We start from the raw sequence: 19177 nt of genomic DNA, 5'->3' as shown, positions 1-19177 counted from the left end.
TGTCTCATAACGAGAAACGCACATCAATGGGACACGGGAGTTACGCCATTGTATCCATCCTCCTGCCCATGTCGTGCAAACCCCACGCCAGCGCCACGGCAACCCGGCCGGCCCCCTGGCCCGCCCCTCCTGCTGGACAGCTTCCAGGTCAGGCTGGGAAGGCCTCCAGGGATGCCCCACGCCGCGGTCGCAGTATCCGTACGAGCGCACCGACATGCCACGGGCGTGTCCCCTACAATCCTCGCACACTTTACATGCGCCATGAGTACCGCCCAACCTCACTAGGGACGGAACCCCTGACCCTGACAGGGGCGGCCACTGGGCGGGGCGCACGCCACACCTCAAAACACGCCAGGAGATACACTTTGCAGTGCAGATGAGTGGTCTAGTATGGCCGACTGTTGCAGACAACCCCCTTTCCTCGAACCTTTCTAGCTAGGGACGGAACACCTGAGCCCAAATGGCCTCCCGTTTTCCGTCCGTCCGTTGCCTGGTGTAGCAGCACCGCTGCTCGAAAGGCATCCATACACGTCATCTAAAATCCTTCGCTGGAATCACCTGCGTGATCTGCATAAATCCATTGGTGATGTGGGTGTCCTCCCGCACTCGGCGGTGGTTCTTTCGAGCCCTCTGTTCGCGTGCCACGTCGTGCCCTGTGCCCTAGGTATGCGGAGCTTGTCCTCCACCGCCACACATTGCTGTTGGCACCCGCATCACGTCACACACAAAACAGGTTGTACCATACCATCACACCGCAATCGCGGCATATCCAAGGCTATGTCCGTATGTACTCACGACAGGACACGTCAACAACGCAAACGTACGTCATATGCATGTTTGCGGCGACTCCCGATCCTAATTGCATCCGCATTGCCAGTTCTCTTCAAAGGCTGGATATTTATAACACTCCACCTTGTCACTGCCTAACCCCGCTTCTTAGGAGGTGGCGGCGGCGCCGCTGACCGCGCGGGCGGCGGTGATTTCCGCTTCGGCGGCGGCGGGCGCGGGGGAGAGGGCGACGGTGGCGAGGGTGAGGGCGGCGGAGGTGAGGGCGGTGGTCGGCTGCGCCCGGTGGGCGGCGGCGGCTTGCTCTTGGGCGGGGGCGGGGCGGGGGGCGGGGAGGGAGGTGGTGAGCGAATGCGCTGGGGCGGGGGCGACGGTTTGTCACTGAAGTCGCCTGTTGCCCACTCGTCAGCACAGTCGGGGTCATCTTCATCCGCTAGGCCGTCGCAGTCATTGTCCTGTGGTTGGAATGTGTGATGGTGGTGGTGAGCCAACACGCGGCGCAAGGAAACATGCAGCTTGCCGGACTGCTATTGCAATGTTGCGTGCTCTGCGAGCTTCTGCGCATCGCGCGTGATCATGTCACGGTCGCCACCTGCCCACCCCCCGCTGCACCCGCTCCCCACCTGTCCATCGACGCACTGGCTGCCTGACTCGCGAGTGTCCACGAACCTGCAAGGCACGTGCATGCAGCGTACATCAAGTTCGCGCAGCGTACAACTTCCTTTGACTGTGCAAAACGCAGTTCCCGTGCACATACACCACAACCGGCACATGGTTGAGGAACCATGTCTCACCGCCGCCCATGCCCCGCTTTGACCTGGTCTGTGCCTGACAGTCCCTGGACACGTCACCGCCCCAGTTACCCGTTACGGCATATCACCCACCTACACACGGACACGGCCATGCTGGTCGTGTCCTTGGCCTTGATGGTGATGTTCAGGCTGCCTAGCGGCCCCACCGCCTGCGCCTGTGGGTGCAGCAGCAGCGGCAGTAGCAGCAGCACCGACTCAGTGCTGCCCCAGGTTCATGCCATCAGAGTGTAAGCTGCCAGCCAGCCAAGCCGCGCATTGCCCTTCAGTCCCGGGTAACTGACCGAGCTTGCCCCCGCTGCCCTTCGTCAGGTGGCACACGGTTATGCAGCTACGCGACCGGCGGGGCGTGTAACGAGTGCTTCTTTCCCACCCACCAGGTCAGGGCGGTCGGTGGCGTTGACGTACGACAGGGGGGTGTAGATCCACGTGCGCCGCACCGGCAGAGGGCCGGCCTCCAGCCCCTGGATGGCGTTGTCGGGCGCCGTGTCTAGCAGCCCAAGCAGCCGCGTGGGAGTGAGCCAGGGGTCGGTGCGGGGCACGGCCGCGCCATCGAACTGCAAGGGAGATAGATTTCCCAAAGCCCAGCTCAATAGGGTACAGAAAAACAGAAGTGGGTAGGGCCAAACACACACGGAGGCAATCCTGTATGTGTTTTGGGGCTGAGCCCCCTGAGCGAAGCGATCCAGGGGGGGGGGGGCCTTCCCTTGTGCTCGCTGACAAAGAGGCGGTAAACGCGAGAGGGCGAGAGCTTGAGACCAATTCGCGCCGCCGCCCACAACTTGCAACTGTCATAACTGCGGCCCAGAGCACACACACACACGCACACACACACACACACACACACTTTGCGCAATGTTTTCCTTGTGCTCTTTAACCACACACACCTGGTGCAGGTAGCCGCGCTGGTTGTACTGCGCCGGCAGGCCGCTGTCATACCCGGGTGCCGGCGTACGGGCGCGATACGACACGTATACGGCACGCTGTCGTAGCGGGTTTCCATCAAAAGCGCGGCCGTCGTCGTACAGCCGAATGCGCAGCATAGCCTCCAATCCGCCGCTGACGCCAAGGGCGGGCAGCGTCCACTCGGCCGCCTGGCCCGGGATCATGTCTGTCATGTTGCGCTCAATGGGAGTGGCCCAGCCCGCCTTCCAGGCCTAAAGGTTGCGTGGGGAAGAGGATGCGGCGGCGGAGGTCACGGGAGGAGGCCATGGGAGGAGGCGGAGGAGGAGCAGGAAAATACTGGTCTGGTAAACTGAGACCCAGAAGAGGAAGAGGACAAGGCGCGGAGGGAGGTCTGGATTTGAATGTGGTACGGTAGCTTGGGATGTTGGTTTGGGTGGGCGAGGCGCGCGAGTAATCAAGCCAGGAGGACTGGAGGAGCCGAGGCCGGCGCATGCATGCCCTTGGCGCAGCGTGTTTTCAGCACACGCGCCTCATCTTCCACTACGTGTGCTATCCTGATACACACACGCACCTGCGCGGCATTGCTGCAGATGAGGCCGTTGGGAATGGCCGGGTCGTTGATCGCCTGACCCATGGGGTCGGTCACCTCGCCGTACGGCACGGAGGTGAAGCCGTCAACCAGCAGCCGCTCGCTGTGGTACAGACCTGGGGCGACAACGAACCAGCGTGGTTGATAGAGGGTTGCTCACAACTGAAATTACGGTGCGATATACGGTTCAGGCCTGAAAGAGAGACACAGAGAGAGTTTGTGTGTGCGCGCATGCGCCTGCATGTGTACGTGCGTGTGCGTGTGCGTGTGCGTGTGCGTGTGCGTGTGTATGTCTTGGCGTGGCGCATGGTTCAGTTGGTGTGGCGCATGGTTCCCGGGATCTCGGCACAGGGCACCTGGCGCCGCAAGCCCTGGCTGGTTTCCAGTTTGGGGTCTCGGTCTAGTTGGAATTGGACTGAACAAACCCCCGGGCCGCCTCCTCCCCCCAAATTTCCACACATGCGCTTGTGTCCTCCGCACACACCTGTATTGTGCATCATCTCCTGGAACATGACGGGGATGTCGACGTCGTCGGGCACCTGCAGGTGCAGATGCAGGTGCAGGTGCCGGCCAGCAGCATCGCACGATTCGCAACAGGTCAACAGATCGGTTGGTGGTGTGCACACAGGCGTCTAGCACCAAACCGTGCTCCACTCACGCTGCAACTGAGATAGAGCTCCAACCATGGGAATTCAGTACCGACCGCACGGCGCACTGAGCTTCAAGTGCCCCGCATACTGGGTCTGAGTTCTCACGTCTATTTATGTAAATGCGTCGACCGCCCCCCCTCCGCCCCGGGTGCATTACCTAGCACGCACCTGCAGCCAGCTGTTGCACTGCGTGCCGGGCGCGCAGCCGGTGTTGCCCAGACCCGCCCAGCCGCAGGCCGGCATGTTGGGCAGAATCATGACGATGCGCTTCAGACTGCTCCAGTTCACTCGGTCCTTGTACTGCACAGCCGTACGGGTCGCACGGCAGCAGCAGACATCGCGTCAGGCACCGGGTACCGGGTTGATGGCAGGGCCCATTACGCAAATCCGGCACTGCACGCGCACACCTTGGTGTTGGCCAGGAGCTTGGCGTAGTAGCGGAGCGTGTCCACCTCCGGGGTGGCGCACAGTCGCCCCAGGTCGTACTTGATTTGCACCGTTGGCTTGTTGTCGTCCGGCCGCGTGCCTATGCATGCCCAAGCAAGTATCGTGCTTAGTCACGGAGACCCTGCCAGGACCCTACCACACATCCCGGCCGGGCAGACCACGGACTTGGGGCCCCTCGGCAACCGGCCCAGACTCAGGGAGGGAGATACGCCACTTCCTCTCGCGGCCATTTCACCGCATCCTGCGCCCACGCAGCCACGCAGCCTCACGCACCACTGCAGGGGATTTCCTCTGTAGGCAGCACCACGCTGAGTGGCTCGGGCGTGCGCAGCAGCCCCCAGGTGCAGGTGTTGAAGGTGCGCTCCACAGTTACGGACCGGAGCGGGTCGGCCGCGTACTTGTTAAAGAAGCGTGCCTTGACCACCTATGGGTGGGGCAGCGTATACAGGTGGTGGGGGGCGGTGGAGGATGAGAGAGTCCAGTCAGGTAGGTTCCAGAGGCACCGGTTCCGTCAGGGTTGGAGGGCTACGGGCTACCGGTTTGCCAGGTCATGAGCAAGAGAATTCCAAGACCCCAAGGAATCCAGGCTCGGACTACATGGCTGCCTTGCAGTGGAACTCGCTGCGGGAATACGGTAGTCATGGCTCACGTCGGGGGTGACGGCCGGCTTCCAGCCACAGAAGCTGAAGCTGAAGATGGCGGTGGTCAGGTTGACTGGTTTGCGGCCCACGATGAAGTCCTGTTTGTGTGTGCGGTTAAACAGCTTAAGTGCGTGTGTGTGCAACCTTACGTGTGTGTGTTTGTGTGTGTGTGTGTGTGTGTCTGTATGTGTGTGCGTGTGTTAAAGAGCACAAGGAAAACATTGCGCAAAGACAGTGTATGCGATGTATGTGTGTGTGTGTGTGTGCGTGTGTGTGCGTGTGTGTGCGTGTGTGTGTGTGTGTGTGTGTGTGTGTGTGTGTGTGTGTGTGTGCCCGCATTGGTGTAAAGTCGACACCTGCCAAATTGTGCCGGCAGCTTTTTGCATTGTAAACACCTCCTTTTCAGCCGTGTTGCCAGGGCCACTAGCACCGCAAACCCAGTACCAGTAGCACGAAACCATGCACCTGGTGACGCGCATCGACAGGCACCACATGTGCGCACACACGCAGTTCCCACCTTGCCCCTGCCGGAGGCGGTCTGACGGGTGCCCACCACGGTCAGGGAGGCGCCGGGCGGCAGGGCCAGCTCACTCAGTCGGCGCAGGCGGCGAGTGCCCGCTGCGGTTCAGGAATCAGTGGGCGGCGGCATCCAGTCAGCTGCTGTGTCCCACCTGCACCACTTGACCGCCTCCCTCCTACCATATCCATATTCCTTGCTTGCCCTATCACATCGACACACACACATACATACACACACACGCACGCATACACAGACGGTGCCCTGCGCCAGACAGCTAGGGCTCTCTGCTGGCCCATGCCCTCACAGCCCCGGCCCCCGTGTCCCCCCACCAGTTGGTAGCGGCCTGGACTACAGGTAACCCCCGCTCCCCACCTCCCTCCCACTCTCTATAGCACCGCCGACTGCCGTGTCTGGGCGTGTGACTCACGCGGCACGGCGCTGGCCGGCACCTCCACCTGCAGCGCCACGCTGTCACCCGACACCAGCGTGTTCTCGCCCTCGCCAAAGTCCAGCGTCAGAGGAATGGCCGCCCCCGCGTCCTCCTGCAGCGTCCAGTTGCCGACCTCCCGCGCTGCGCCCTCGCCGTGGCGGTGCCCCATCAGCACGGAGATGGTGCCTGCGGCGCATCGTGTTGGTGCCGAGGAGGCGGAGGGGTTGCGGGTTGGCGGATGCCTGCATGGCCTTTTGTCGCTCGTGTGCGTGAGTGCTTGTATGTGCGAGAGCTTGTGGACGCGCGCAGCGTGTTTAAGGCAGGCAACCGGGGGACACGAGGGGGTGAGGCGTGCTGCACCAACTGGACCATGCCTGTGCAGTGCGCACGCATCAGCGTCAGTTCTAGTCAGGGGTCAACCCTTGGGGCAAACCCCACGGGGCAAACCCCGGGCGCGTTCCTTCTGGCGTCGCTTACCTGTGATCGTGACATTCACGGTGTCCCCATCAGAGGGGCTGGGGCTGGGGCTCGGGCTGGGACTCCGGCGTGGCCGGGGGCTGGGGCTGGGGCTAGGGCTGGGGCTTGGGCTCGGGAGCCCACTCGCCTGCTCTGGTGCTGCTGGCGGCTCCCCTGGAGGATAACGTGTGAAAATTCGACTTAACGATGTGCGCGGTAGCGGAGTTATACCAGAACGGTGACTCACGTTCTTGCAACAGCAGCCCTTACTGCCCCGCGAAGCAGCCAGCTGCCCTGCTCACCAGTGAGATCCTGGCACACCATGTGCCCGTCATCTGTGACGCCGATGCGGTGGGTGTCTGGGTCGCACTCACGCAGCGACAGCGCCACGCCCGGGCCCCGGCCGCTACCGTCCGGCAGGAGGCATCCGCCACGGCAATTCAAGCGGCACCGGTTTGTGTCAAGCCGGCAGCTCTTGCACGTCTGGAGGTTAGCAGCCACGCCGGGACCCGAAGGAAACATGTTTTGTGCCTGGTTGACATGCTTGAAGGGGCATGGGCGCTCCTCTGCGAGCCGAAAGTGCCGGAGGGGGGGGGGCGTGCGAAAAGATGAATGGGGCAGTCGAAAGGGCTCCACATACTGGGTCGCTTTTACAACTCACGAAATTGGTTTGGTATGCCGCCAAGAAAAGAGCTTCTATGGCGACGTGATAAAATTGTACGCGTGCGAACGCGTGTGGGTTGCCATCTTCAGGGCACATCCTTTGCTGAACTCAGCTGATTTCATGTAACAGGGCAGAGTGTCAACTCCAATGTCTTACCTTGGGACAGCGCCACACGCGCGATGAGCACGAGAGCTGCGAAGAAAGTAGCGCGCCCGGTGTTACCGAACGGCGCGAGCGGGCGCAGCCCGCTCGCGCGATATCGGAGCATAGTGATACTTATCAAATGCAGTGCGATATGCTAAATCTCCAGTTAGAGCGTCTGGCAGAGACGCAGAAGTTGGGGAGGCGGTGCGAAACGTGCGGGTACGCAAATATGGTATTTGCAGTAATGATTATGTTGTTTAGAAACGTATATGGCACCTTATGCATACTAGTGCACGGTGTCCTGTAATCCGCGTCTTTCTGACAAGAAACAATTGGCAAATGGCGGGCGGTGCAATTTCCCCACGAACGTGGCATAGTCCTGCCATACATGTTTTTACTTGTTCAGTACATTGAAGTCGGAAGACAATGACCTAGAGAGGTCGGAAAAGTAAACGGTTTGCCTGGGTTGCTCAGGTTTGCTTGTCGAGGTCGTTCGAGGTGCCCTTGGTCTTCCTCCGGTGCTGTATACATGCACATATGCATTGAATGCCACCTATGTGTGATCATCGGCATGATGTGCTTCAAGCACCCGTGCCTGTGGCCCCTGGGTCTGGCCAGCACCACCCCGCAGTGTCCTCAGACCGGGCAGTGTCATTTATATCTCTAAGAGTTTCCTGGGCAGCAATTGCACCTTACATAATGCAAGTAGTTGGGCCGAGTCATTCGCGGCAGCCAGCGGCACGAATGACCTTTCATCGTGGCATGGCAGGGTTGCTCTGCGGACCTGTAACTCATAAGATGGATATTAAGCTTTCTACAACGTATAAGCTACAGTTAAGACATTGAACGTATTCTACACGCTTGAGGGCGCGTTACACATTCGTTCACCCCGTAGCTTTCTACGCGTGCTTCGGGTTCGCTGCTCGGAACTTTACAAGCATAAAATATGTCCTAAACATGTGGAGGGGTGTGCTTCATAGTCGCTAGCGCCGCTCGCGGAACGGGAAGCTGCCATACATTCCGTGGACGGACGCACCTTGCTTGAAGCTGACCCGCTGAACAGCAGGATTACATGGACCAAGCAGCCAGGTCAAACAATCCCATGTTTAAGGACAGCGGTGGCGACCAGCACGAGACACCGAGTCGGTTCGCGTCTTACATGGAACCCGCCGTCCCGTCTCTGCCGCCTCTCTCCAACGCGGCCAGCGTGCGGCGGCGAGCAGGCTCTCCTACCATCGACGAGGCGTCACCAGGGACACCGGACGGCCTGACGCTGGGCATTCTGAACCCTCTCTTCAAGGGGTCGGGCCGAGCCATCGACCTACGCACCCTTCCCGGCTTTGGCAATGAAAGCAGTGCCCCGGTGAACAGCCCTGTCCCGCAGCCCGCCGCCGGCCGCATCAGCGCCTCAGGGATTGGGTCAAACGGCAGCCCCTTCACCCCACGCCAGGCGCCAAGGCAGTCTAACGGAGGCAGCCAGCTTGCCGGGCCGCCGCCGGGGCTGAGCCCCATCACCGCGCCCGCCCTGTCCACCGTCGGCAGCAGCAACAGCACCGCCACCGCCACCGGCAGCCCATACCTGGCGGCGCCACCACCCCGCAGGAGCCCGTCAGGCCACTGGTTAGGGGCCGCCGCCGCCACCGCCACCACGGCTGCAGCGTCGCCGCTGGCGACACCCATGGGCTCCATTCCCTTGGCTGACACGTACTCGCCCGACACCTCCCAGCAGCTCTCCCGTTACGACTCGGCGGGCTCGCACCTGTCCGGAAGCAGCGGCAGCGGACACGCGTACGGTCGCATGGCTACGGGCGGGGATGGCGGACCCATCAGCCCCGACAGACGGCCGTCGCAAGGTGGCGGCGGCGGCGCGGGACTGCCGCCGGCGGGCGCGAGCCTGGAGCCCACCAGCTCCATCACCACCATCGCCACCATAACCACCAAGCAGAGAAGCAGCCGCCTCAGTGCGGTCACCTCACCGTCTGCGGCGGCACCATCAGCGGCAGTGGCAGTGACTGCTACAGCCGCGACGGCCATGGGTGCTGCTGCCGCTGCGGCCGGCGCGAGCAAGAACGTGGCGTTCAGTGACACAGGGCGCGCAGTGGCTGCCACCGCGGCCGCTGTCGCGCCGTCTTCGCCTGAGGCTGCCATTAAGTCTGTGCCGGCGCCGCAGGTAGTGCACGGCGCGGCAGGGGGACGGAAGCCGGCGGCAGCTGCCCCTACGGACCCGGTCAAGGCAGAAAAGGTGGCGGCAGCTGCAGCACAGGCGGCGGGGCTAAGCACCGGCAAGAAGGCAAAGAAGCAGTACAGGAAGGCGGCGGAAGCTGAGGCTGCAAAGGGGGCTGACCCGGAGGCAGCGAGGCGGGAGGAGGAGATCGCAGACGCCAAAGCGGTCATGAAGGAGAAGAAGGTGACAGGGGGTGCAGGGCTGAGTACGGTATACGGTACGGCTAAGTCTGCTTGGCGTCGTGTAGCGGGGTAGGGGCGGGGGCAGGCACGGGGGCAGGCACGGGGGGCAGGCAGCATGGGAATGCCGGGGCAAGGCCCGGGCAACGTGGGGCCCCTGGCAGTGCGGGCCGTTGCCGCGTGGCGCGGCTGGCTTCCACAGAGGCTTTGGACTCTATCAAGACACAACAACCATGTGGTGTTTCGCCGACACCGAGGCAGCCACTGAGTTTCGCCCTGTCACCCTGCACGTAACCACTCTCAACCCGCCCTCTCCTGTGCCCCGCAGCGGAAGCGGTACACCAACTTGATGTGCTGCTGCTGTTGCATCCTGTTTGCGGGAATCATCGCGACCGCCATCGCGGTGCCGATCTGCGTGATCCAGGGCTGCCCGCCCAAGAAGCCGGACACCAACGTGGTGACCCTGGAGGAAGGCCTGTACTCGCTGCGGCTGCTGGCGCGAATGGAGGACATTGAACAGAAGGTGTCGGACCTCATTCCGCCGCTACTACGGGATTACGTCAATGTAACGCGACTGCAGGTGCGTAGGGGTGGTTCAGGGTCTACTGGCTGTGGTGGGCGGAGGATGCGGAGTGGGGGTTGAGCAGCTGTTGCGTGTTGGCCTTGGGTCTCTCCAGACCCTGCGGTCGGTGAGGGTGCTCGATGCGTACTGGCCGGGACACGAGGGAGCGTGATGACTTCGACTCACTGTGTCAGACCGGATACCTGTTCATGAGCGTGTATGTGTGTGTGTGTAACCATAAACTACCCGTGACAGGAGAGTGCGGTCGAGTTCTTGGATTTCACCGACCTCGCGGTGCTAAGGGAGGTGCGAGACTCGCTCCTCGCCAAGTACAAGGGTGAGCAGCGGCTCCCGGGTTGGCATAGAGGCGACAGGGGCCGCGCACAAGCCTGACAGTGGTCCGCCTGCTCTCTTGAACCCGTGCGCCCTTCATCGCCCTGACGTTTCTCGCGCTCATCCCACGCCCACAGACCAACTCACCTTCCTCATCCCGGACTTCCCCATGCGCTTCGAGCCCGACCTGGCGGAAGCTGCGAGGGCCGGCCTGTCACAACTGGGCGCCGCTGCCACAGCCGCCGCCTCCACGTCACTCGGTGGCATCAGCATCAGCTCCGCCACTGGCTCCGCCACGGCGAGCAACACCGCCAGCCTTCTTGCTTCGGTAAGGCAGCTGCGTGTGCAAAATGTACAGCATGCGAAGCGGTGATGCCTGCGAGATGCCCCATTTTCCCTGACCTGCCTGACACGGATACTTGATGCCTTGCCCATGCTTGTATGCTGGTCGTGTTGTGTTTGCATCCACAATTGGCAGCTTCCATACCTCGCGGTGAACCTGTTTTCCCCGTTGCCCGCCTTGCCGGCCCCGGCGTCCTCCTTGCCTGCCTGCTCCGCCGATGCAGTACGCCAATGGCAGCATGTCTCTGACCGCCCTAAGCTCGCTGCTGCCCGACTCAGCCAAGCAGACACTGCAAGACCTGGCAGCGCAGGTGGGTCTATGAGGCCTGGGTGCAGCGGATGCGTACACGCACGGGTCCCGTGTACCGTAAAACACACATGGCTCTCCCTCGTGGCATGGGGACGTAATGCGAGACATGCAGCTTGCCCAATATCTACAGCTCTGTTTCGCACCGAAGTTTTCATCCTGCGCTACAACCCCCCAATACGTTAATCAATCTGCCGCCGGTCGCAGATCGCGGCCGCTGCGGACTTGGTGCCTGGCGCCGACGGCACCGCCCTGGACGGCGCCTCCCTGCTGAACGCGGCCCTGAGCGGCTCCACCGGGTCACTGCTGTCCACGCTGCGGCAGACGCTGACGTCCGCGGCAGGCGGCAACACTGGCACCGGCGGCAACGACCTCCTGGCGGTGCGTGCGCCTGATGTGGCGGCTTGGCGCTGTGTACGTGGCTGTGCTAGCTTTGATCCATGCTGCGTAGTTGGAGCTGGTCCTGGAGCGCACGAACGCTGACCGATTGCCAACGTGCTTCATTCCAAAGTTCACGTGACGTGTGCTGTTGGCTCGCGCAGGAGCATGCCTCCCTGGTCAGCGCGGCAGCGGCGGGCGCTGCCAAGGACCTTACAGGGCTGCTTGGCGGCGGTGGCAGCAGCAGCAGCGGCAGCAGCTCGGCGGCGGGCACCGACCCCAACGTGCAGTGGTACCTCAAGAAGGCCGAGGTTGCGGATGCTTGGTCACTGACCGAGGGTGGGTACTGTACTAGTAAGACGAAATGGATCAGATAGTGTAAGGCACGGCTCATCAAGTGCAGGCGCCGTCCATGCCAGTTTAGGATTGTCATGTGATAAGATGTAAAGTTATATGCGCAATAACGTGTAGGTGCGCCCGACGTGATCGTGGCTGTGGTGGACACGGGATTTGACATCGACCACCCGGACCTCAAGCCCAACCTGTGGGTGAACCCTGGCGAGGTGCCAGGGGACGGCATCGACAACGACGGCAACGGTGCGGCATTTGTGTGGCCGCGGGTGTGGGTGCGCGTGCGTGTGCCTGTGCGCATGCGGGCGTCAGCGCGTGCTTGCCGACACCGGCCTGGCAGCGACTGGCGCCATGCCCTACGCTGCAAATGCATGCGTGACCTTCTGTTCACTCTGAACCTCGGAAGTGGCATGCACTGAATGCTTTAACGTATATGCCTCTGTCAACCGTCGTTGAAACAGACGTCCGCGCTGCCCGCAATGCAGGCTTCATCGATGACATCAACGGGTTCGACTTTGCTGGCTCTGGCGACGCGTGCCAGGGCGACTGGCGGGCACGGGCAGCGCCGCCGCCGCCCTCTCCCTCGCCCCCTCCACCCCCGCCGCCCTCGCCCCCACCCCCGTCTCGCCGCCCACCTCCTCCAAAGAGGGCTGCCACCGCCAAGAAGAAGGTCCAGGCCGCGGCACTGACTTCGCCCACGGTCCGCGCCACATACGCAACCCAGGTACGGACTGCTCCCTACACCTCTCATGACACGGCCACGGGCTACCCATGCCGCGCGCGGCAGTTTGTTCCCTAGGCGCTAACCCGCAGCCTCGTCGTGCCCTCCAACACTTCACGCATGCAGATACACTTGGCGCATGCCTCGCCTCCCTCTCACTCGCCCAAATCCATCCTCCCCCCACTCGTGTACCGCTTTTCCAAACATCCTTGCAACCCCCCCACTCCCATTTCGATCCCGCACGCCAGCTACGTCCCATGTGCAAGCCGGACGCCGACGTGCGGCCCGAGTCCTCCGACACGGGGCACGGCACACACGTGGCCGGCATTGTGGCTGCGGTGCGAAACAGTGTGGCGGCGGTGGCGGGCGCCGCGCCCCGCGTTAAGGTCATGGTGCTCAAGGTGGGTGCGCAGCTGCGGCACGACGCGGCATGGCGGCATGGCCCGCATCACGTAGGGTGGTGGAGTTCTTTGAGGCATGGCATGGGCTCGTGGGCTCCCGTATCACTCTGCTGCTCTGCTCTGTGGAACCCATTAGGACCACTGCGCGCGCCGTGTGAGGTGCCGCTACTGCTTCCGTTGATGCGCAAGCCTGCTACCCATGCACGCGCATATGCACATATCTTCAATCTATGCACATTTCATGTCCCTTAGGACACAGAAACAACACCGTAAACCTCGATACACCCGCAGGTGTTCGACGCCTCCGGGCGCGTGTACGCCTCACACGTGGTGGCGGCGTACGCCTATGCGCAGCGCATGGGCGCGCACATCGTGTCGTGCAGCTTTGGCCCCGACACCCCCAACCTGCAGCCCCAGCCGTACGAGGTGGCGGAGATGGTGGCGCAGGAGTCGCTGTACAGCAGTGCCGTGACACCGCTGGAGAGCAAGGGCGTGTTGCTGGTGGCGGCGGCGGGTGAGCTGCTGTGCTATGTGTTGATGGGTGCTTTAGAACCTGCCGGGGACTCGAAAAGCTGTGCTACCATCTCTGGTGGTCAGAGATGGTATAAGCGTGTTTTGGTGGCTGAGCGCGCGCACTACGAGCGACACGTGACACGGCTCTTGCCGATTCGCCGGACATTGCGACGCAGGCAATGAGCTGACGGATCTGAACGGGCTGGCCTCCGTCAAGTCAAACTACCTGCCCTGCACGCTGCCCAACTCCAACGTCATGTGCATCACCGGCTCCAACCCGCTGGACCGCGCAATCACGGGCATGGCTGGGAACATGCCCGTAAGCAGCGTGCCCGCACCTACTTGCCTTTCCTACGTACTTGAGGGTTTGAAGAGCTTTAGCGGCTTTGAAGGTTCGAGTCGGTCTGGGAGCAAAATGGTCTTCGCTCGACGAGCTGACGCTGACCACGCAAATACACCTCTGTCGCTGCGCTCGCACTCAGGTGGGAGTGAACTACGGCACGGCGGTGGTTGACATGGCGGCGCCGGGGCAGGACATCTACAACACCTTCCCCATCAGCCTCGGCTCATACGGCAACAAGACCGGCAGCAGCATGGCCACACCGTTAGTGGCGGGTGTGGCGGCGTTGGTGGCGAGCGTGGTGGGCGCCGTGGGGCCTCTGGTTGCCTCGCCCAACTACTATCAGGTCCGTGCATGCGTGCGTGTGTGTGAGCATGTATTTCTATGTGAGTAATCCAGGAGTTTGGGTTGGATAGGCGCAAGGACGAGGGTGGACGTAAAGGCGGAGAATGTGCTCCGCGAAGCTGGATACCTGGATCATATGTCTGCAGCTCGGGCTCCGCACGCACGCATGTGCCACATGATACCCTCCTGCTCACACCTTACGGCTTTACCTTGAAAACTTGCAAATCTTATCGGCATCTGATGGGCGCCACACACAGGCCTCGAGCGTTAAGTCGCTGCTACTGGAGACTGCTGACAAGCTGCCCGGGCTGCCCGTCATTGGCGGCCGGCGCCTGAACGCGCAGCGGGCGGTGGAGGCAGCATACGCTGCGAGCGGCGGCTCCTACCGTGAGTCATGCGAGCGGCGGCGCAAACGTGTCGCGTGGCGTCCCTAGGGGCTTGCCGAAACAGCCAGCTATGTTTGGAAGCGTGTTCGAAAGCGTCCTGCCCTCATGCCAAGCCCCGGTCCTGGCCTCTTGCCTCTTGCCTCTTGCCTCTTGCCTCTTGCCTCTTGCCACCAGCTCTGGGCGATCCGCTCTACGCCAAAAATCCTCCCACGCGCATGTCACCTGCCCCATCCTCCATCACGCACTTGCCCCACACCCCATACCCACGCCTCAGTGTTGACGCCCTCCTCGGACTTCTACACGGCCAACGGCGCCGCCGCCTCGCTTCTGTCCGCCGGGCTGGCGGAGCAGTACTACATGGCAGCGGCTCCCACGGCCGCCAACACGCCCATCAGCCTGGACAGCATCGCCGTGCCGCCGGCGCCCTTCGACGTCAGCGTACGGGTAGGCGATGCACCCCCCTTTTCTTTCTGCTCTCGTTGCTGTGCCCAACCCAACAATAACTTCATGGCTGCACACTGCTTAATCGAGCGGCATGCCTCTTCGGCACCCAAACGTCAGACGGACTCTCGCCTTTGGTGCTGACGCCGCGGGTGTTGCTGCTCACAGGCGCCTGTGAACAACACGCCCGTCACGCGTTTGCTGAGCTACAAGTACACGCCAGCCACCGCCAACGCCTCGGCGCCGGCCGGCGGCCCCAGTGGTGTGCTGCTGCTGCGGCTGGCGGGCCTGGCGCGCTTCACGTCATCGGGCGTGTGGGGGCTGCAGCTGAGCGGTGCCATGGCGCCTGCTAGCGTCCGCATCATGGTTGGCCAGGTGTGTGCTGGTTGGGCTTTGCTTGGCGCCTGTGCACACCGTCCGACTGGTCTGCACATCAGCTTACATTGTGGCCTGGGGGTGGCCCGCATAGCAGTATCTCAAGCACTCCTCCGTCAGAACCGCATGCCCCTGCCTCTGCTGCTTCGCAGCGGCTGCTCAACCTGACCAGCATTGGCGCAACCGCTTCGCTCATGGTCCCAACCGCCGGCCTGTACGACTTCGAGATGCTCGTCCTCGCGCCGTCTGACCCGGTGGAGCTGCGCTGGGCCACGCCCGCGGCACCCGGCGTGTACGGCTCGCCCGCCAGCGACCTGCTGGTGGTGCCGTCGTACAGCCCTGCCGTACACCCCAGGTGTGCCGCCGCGTGTCTGCTGCGGTACAATGCGACACGCCTGGGTGCCGGGTGCGCACCTCCTCTCTCGGCGTAGGCGCAGCGCATGACACGGACGCCAATCATACACGTACCCAGTTGAGGCCGCCACGGTTCTTCAACGGCCCACGCTCACGCCCCTGCCCCCCGCTCGTCCCACCCGTGCAGGTTCGCGCCCAATGTGACCTTCCCCGGCGCCGCAGTCGCACCCGGCTGGCAGGTCATGTGGGACTACACCACACGTGACGACGGTACCTCGCCAACCGCCCAACTGTCGCCCGCCTTCCTGACCACCTTCTCCACCGGCCTGCCACCGTTCAGCGGCGCGCCGTATGCGCCCCTGCGCAACAGCATCATGGCCGGCGCCGACCTGTTCCGGGCCGCAGGCTCGTTCGGCGCCGCCGCGACGGCCGCCACGCAGGCCAGCCTGGGTGAGTGCTTGGAGGGCCTGCATGGGCGCCCGTGCATTGCTTCCACACATGGATGTTGCCGCGCTATTACAGAACGGTACGGTAGCTGCTGTGCGGGAGCATATGCCCTGACCTCGTCGTGGTGTACGGCTGCGTGTGTAATCCCCTCGTGACTGCAGCCGGCCCAAGCCCGCCTACGAACCTTGCGGTGCCCGACTTCGCCAGCGCGGCCGCTTACGGTGTGGCGGTGGCGCAGTTCACGCCACCCTCCAGCGCCCAGCTGCAGTTCCAAGTCACCTGCAGCAGCTGTTTGCTGTTTGTGCAGGTAGGATTGGGCGGGGGAAGGAAGGTCACCCGGTTGATGGGTGGCCAACCTGCCGCGTGCCGCATGCCATTACTGATTTGGCATGCTAGCCCAAAGCTTTGATTGCTCCCCACACCTCTTTCCGGCCGTGCAACGCTAGGTGTGTGGCAGCTGCATGACCTTACATCATCATTTCTGAGACGTGTCGCATTTCCTTCACAGGGCGTGCTGGTGGCAGACGCGTCGCAGCAGCAGCCCATCGGCTCAGGCTCCACCGTGCGGGCACCGGAGCCGCAGACGGTCCAGAGCGGCTGCATGTCACTCACCGCGGCGCTCAACAGTGAGTCGCTCCATCCATCGCTTCGCGCGCTACACCGTTGCCTTCTTTCCGCGCCCCAACCAAAGCGCCTCGCGCGCCCATTGCCCAACTCTCCTCCAACTTACAGTACCCGTACTTGCCTTTTCCGCTAATGCTCGCGACCATGTGATCCTGCAGGCCTGAGCACTGGCTCCGTGTACACTCTGGAGCTGCGCTTCGCGGTTGGCGACACCAGCCGTGGCGTGCTGGGTGTGACCTGGTCACCGTGCAGCCCCGGCGGCAGCCCCACGGGCCAGTGGGGTGGCCTGGCGGGCATGCTGACCAGCTCTGTCATGTGGGCGCCACCCGCCGCCGGCACAGGTGCGCACACGCAACCCCTGCTCGTTCCTTGTGAGCCCCTGGCTGCCAGGCATCGCCAGACGTTGCTGTGGGCTGTTGTGCTAGTTTGTGGCATTCCCTATGCTCTCGCCCTACTGAATCCGCATTTTGCCGTGCCGCTGCTTGTCCTGCGCAGGCATTATCCGGAGCTCGTTGCGGTGTGACCTGTGGCGCTCCCGCGGCGCCGCCGACGCCAGTGTGGTTCCCTCACCCCGCCTGGTGCCGCCGCTGGCCTCGTTCACGCTGCCGCGCGTGGGCTCGCGCAACCAGAACTGCACACTCTGGAGCAGCAACCCCAACTGCACGGCCGTGGCGCTGGCGACCGCACAGGTGCGCGCCGGGAGGGATCAAGGCAAGCTGCGTGACCTTGCTGCATAGGCGCCACCGCCCATCTGACACCTGCATGCGCGCAGCGCTGCTCACCGGCTTATTCATGGCCACCTAGCTACCTCTGCTCAATTTGTACACACGGCTCGCCCCCCCCCCCAAACTGCTTTTCCCTTACCTGACGCAACCCAAATTGCCCATCCCAACCCATCCCAACCCGTCCCAACCCAATCTCAACCCAACCCCAACCGAATGCAGGACGTGTTGCCCACGCTGGTGAGCGGCTCCGGCAACTACCACGTGCGCTGCTGGGCCTTTTGGAACGGCACCTTCAGGGCCGGCACCTTCTCGGTGCGCTCCGCCAGCATCACTTCCTCGCCCGCGGCAGTGGCCAACGTGTTCCTGGGCAATCAGCAGGTGCGCCGCCGAGTTACAGACACAGTGCCTTAAGGATAATGGGAGTTCGCGTGCTGGTTGCCGGCCTGCGGTGTGGGGCTGCAGGCATGAGTGGTGATACAATAGCGGTGATGAGTAGGCGCAGCGGCGGGCTACCGGTGATTTGGGCAGGGCGATGGATGGGCCCTCTGGGCAACCGAGAGACTACCGTACTTGACAGGGATGTTTGCCATCGCATTATTGTGCCTCAGCCTGGTTTTGCTAGCCTAATGCTGATCACCAGTTGCTGACGTCGTGATTGTGTTGTGCCTGCACGCAGATTTTCCGCAGCACTGCGCCAAGCGCGCAGCCGTATGTCAATTTCAACCGCCAGTCGCTGGCGCCACGCGTCAACGCCTTCGCGCCCTATCTGCAGCTGCTGGCCTTTGAGTACAGCGATGTGTCTCCCACCTCTGTGATGGGGCTGCTTGACGGCACGGAGGTGTTTGCGGTGAAGGAGACGCTACTGATCGACCGGCGAATGGTGGTGCCGGCGACGCTCAGCTAAGCCGGGAGCACAGCTCAGGACTGGTAGCAGGAAAACCCTTGAGGGGTGCCGTTTGTGTGCGGAAACTGAAGCAGTGAGACAATGAGCACTTACTCATGCCCGGCACCGTTGAAAACTGGTAGGCAGGATTCATCCGACACCGGCGGGCGGCGCGACCCCGTTGTGAGCAGTGGCAAGGGATGCTGCACTGTGCTGCAATACGCGCCGCTCGCTGTACATATTGACTCACGTCCACAGCCTCATGCGAACACAGCCGCATGTGATTTCTTATACATATTCGCCTTGGTTGTGGCGAAACAGCATGGCAGGGGGGGGCAGTTGCATGGCTAGTTCAGTGTACATGGCGTGCTAGACTCCAGCAGGAAGACTCGAAGCTGCGGGTCGGCATGTGGACAAGCGATGCAAACGTTAAAAAGCAAGTCAGCTAGGGAGTGGCGCGGACACGGTAAAAGGCACGGATGGAGACGTCGCCAGATGTGCACAGGCCTAAGGAGCTATGTGCTTAATATGGGTTGTGTGCCTGTGTGCGTGTGCGTGTGGGGAGTACTGCCAGAATGTCATCAAGTATGAGGACTTGAGGAGCCTGTTACAGCCCTCGCTAGCTGACGGCAAGAGGCCGTTGTACTAAATGGACTGTCCACATGAGTTAGGGGCTGTGCTGGCCATGGTAACAAGTTTGTTATCTCGAGAGGACTGGTGGGAGTAGCATGCTAGCAATGTATGTGCGTTGTGGCATCTGCACCTGGACCTACTGGCTACTGCAGGTCGTAATTTTATGCTGGCTGTCGGCTTCAGCATGGACGTGTGAGGAATGCGACCCCACGCGTTGATGCAGGAGCTATAAGTTCCCCTGGTTCCCAGGATGCGGAGGAAGCAGACATGA

The 19177-nt window shown here is 62.4% G+C and overlaps 2 protein-coding genes across 2 annotated transcripts; one reads left to right on the top strand and one right to left on the bottom strand.

The window, feature by feature from the left end:
* Positions 1-238: 238 nt before the first annotated feature.
* CHLRE_17g708450v5 (uncharacterized protein) lies at positions 239-7561 on the bottom strand. Its single transcript, XM_043072039.1, has 16 exons — positions 7055-7561; positions 6537-6800; positions 6256-6408; positions 5776-5964; positions 5346-5446; positions 4837-4926; positions 4461-4611; positions 4148-4266; positions 3909-4040; positions 3575-3629; positions 3073-3206; positions 2483-2752; positions 1973-2152; positions 1671-1753; positions 1410-1455; positions 239-1241 (listed from the first exon to the last, which is right to left on the bottom strand). Exons 1-16 carry the CDS (start codon positions 7164-7166, stop codon positions 924-926), a joined length of 2397 nt encoding a protein of 798 aa, XP_042914498.1. The 5' UTR covers positions 7167-7561; the 3' UTR covers positions 239-923.
* Positions 7562-7711: 150 nt separating this feature from the next.
* CHLRE_17g708400v5 (uncharacterized protein) lies at positions 7712-19177 on the top strand. The gene is made up of 24 exons (XM_043072038.1): positions 7712-9449; positions 9774-10025; positions 10263-10344; positions 10478-10668; positions 10907-10993; positions 11197-11370; positions 11532-11706; positions 11839-11964; positions 12204-12442; positions 12688-12840; positions 13132-13354; positions 13530-13672; positions 13836-14039; positions 14296-14425; positions 14699-14868; positions 15034-15240; positions 15393-15595; positions 15782-16044; positions 16203-16348; positions 16550-16667; positions 16824-17006; positions 17161-17354; positions 17610-17768; positions 18067-19177. Exons 1-24 carry the CDS (start codon positions 8115-8117, stop codon positions 18292-18294), a joined length of 5385 nt encoding a protein of 1794 aa, XP_042914497.1. The 5' UTR covers positions 7712-8114; the 3' UTR covers positions 18295-19177.

This window comes from Chlamydomonas reinhardtii, chromosome 17, assembly GCF_000002595.2.
Source record: "Chlamydomonas reinhardtii strain CC-503 cw92 mt+ chromosome 17, whole genome shotgun sequence".
NCBI lineage: Eukaryota > Viridiplantae > Chlorophyta > Chlorophyceae > Chlamydomonadales > Chlamydomonadaceae > Chlamydomonas > Chlamydomonas reinhardtii.
Note: the sequence above shows the minus strand (reverse complement) of the source record. Positions and strands in the feature narration are given on the sequence as shown.

Bases quoted from the DNA above. Each gene is read 5' to 3' on its own strand.
- CHLRE_17g708450v5 (XM_043072039.1), bottom strand. From the start codon at position 7,166: ATGCTCCGATATCGCGCGAGCGGGCTGCGCCCGCTCGCGCCGTTCGGT. The intron at 3,207-3,574 runs GTGTGTGCGGAG...TTGTCGCCCCAG, and splicing joins GGAGATGATGCACAATACAG to GTCTGTACCACAGCGAGCGG. The intron at 1,456-1,670 runs GTGGGTGATATG...CGTGCCTTGCAG, and splicing joins ATGGCCGTGTCCGTGTGTAG to GTTCGTGGACACTCGCGAGT.
- CHLRE_17g708400v5 (XM_043072038.1), top strand. From the start codon at position 8,115: ATGGACCAAGCAGCCAGGTCAAACAATCCCATGTTTAAGGACAGCGGT. The intron at 10,345-10,477 runs GTGAGCAGCGGC...CCACGCCCACAG, and splicing joins GCTCCTCGCCAAGTACAAGG to ACCAACTCACCTTCCTCATC. The intron at 10,994-11,196 runs GTGGGTCTATGA...CGCCGGTCGCAG, and splicing joins TGCAAGACCTGGCAGCGCAG to ATCGCGGCCGCTGCGGACTT.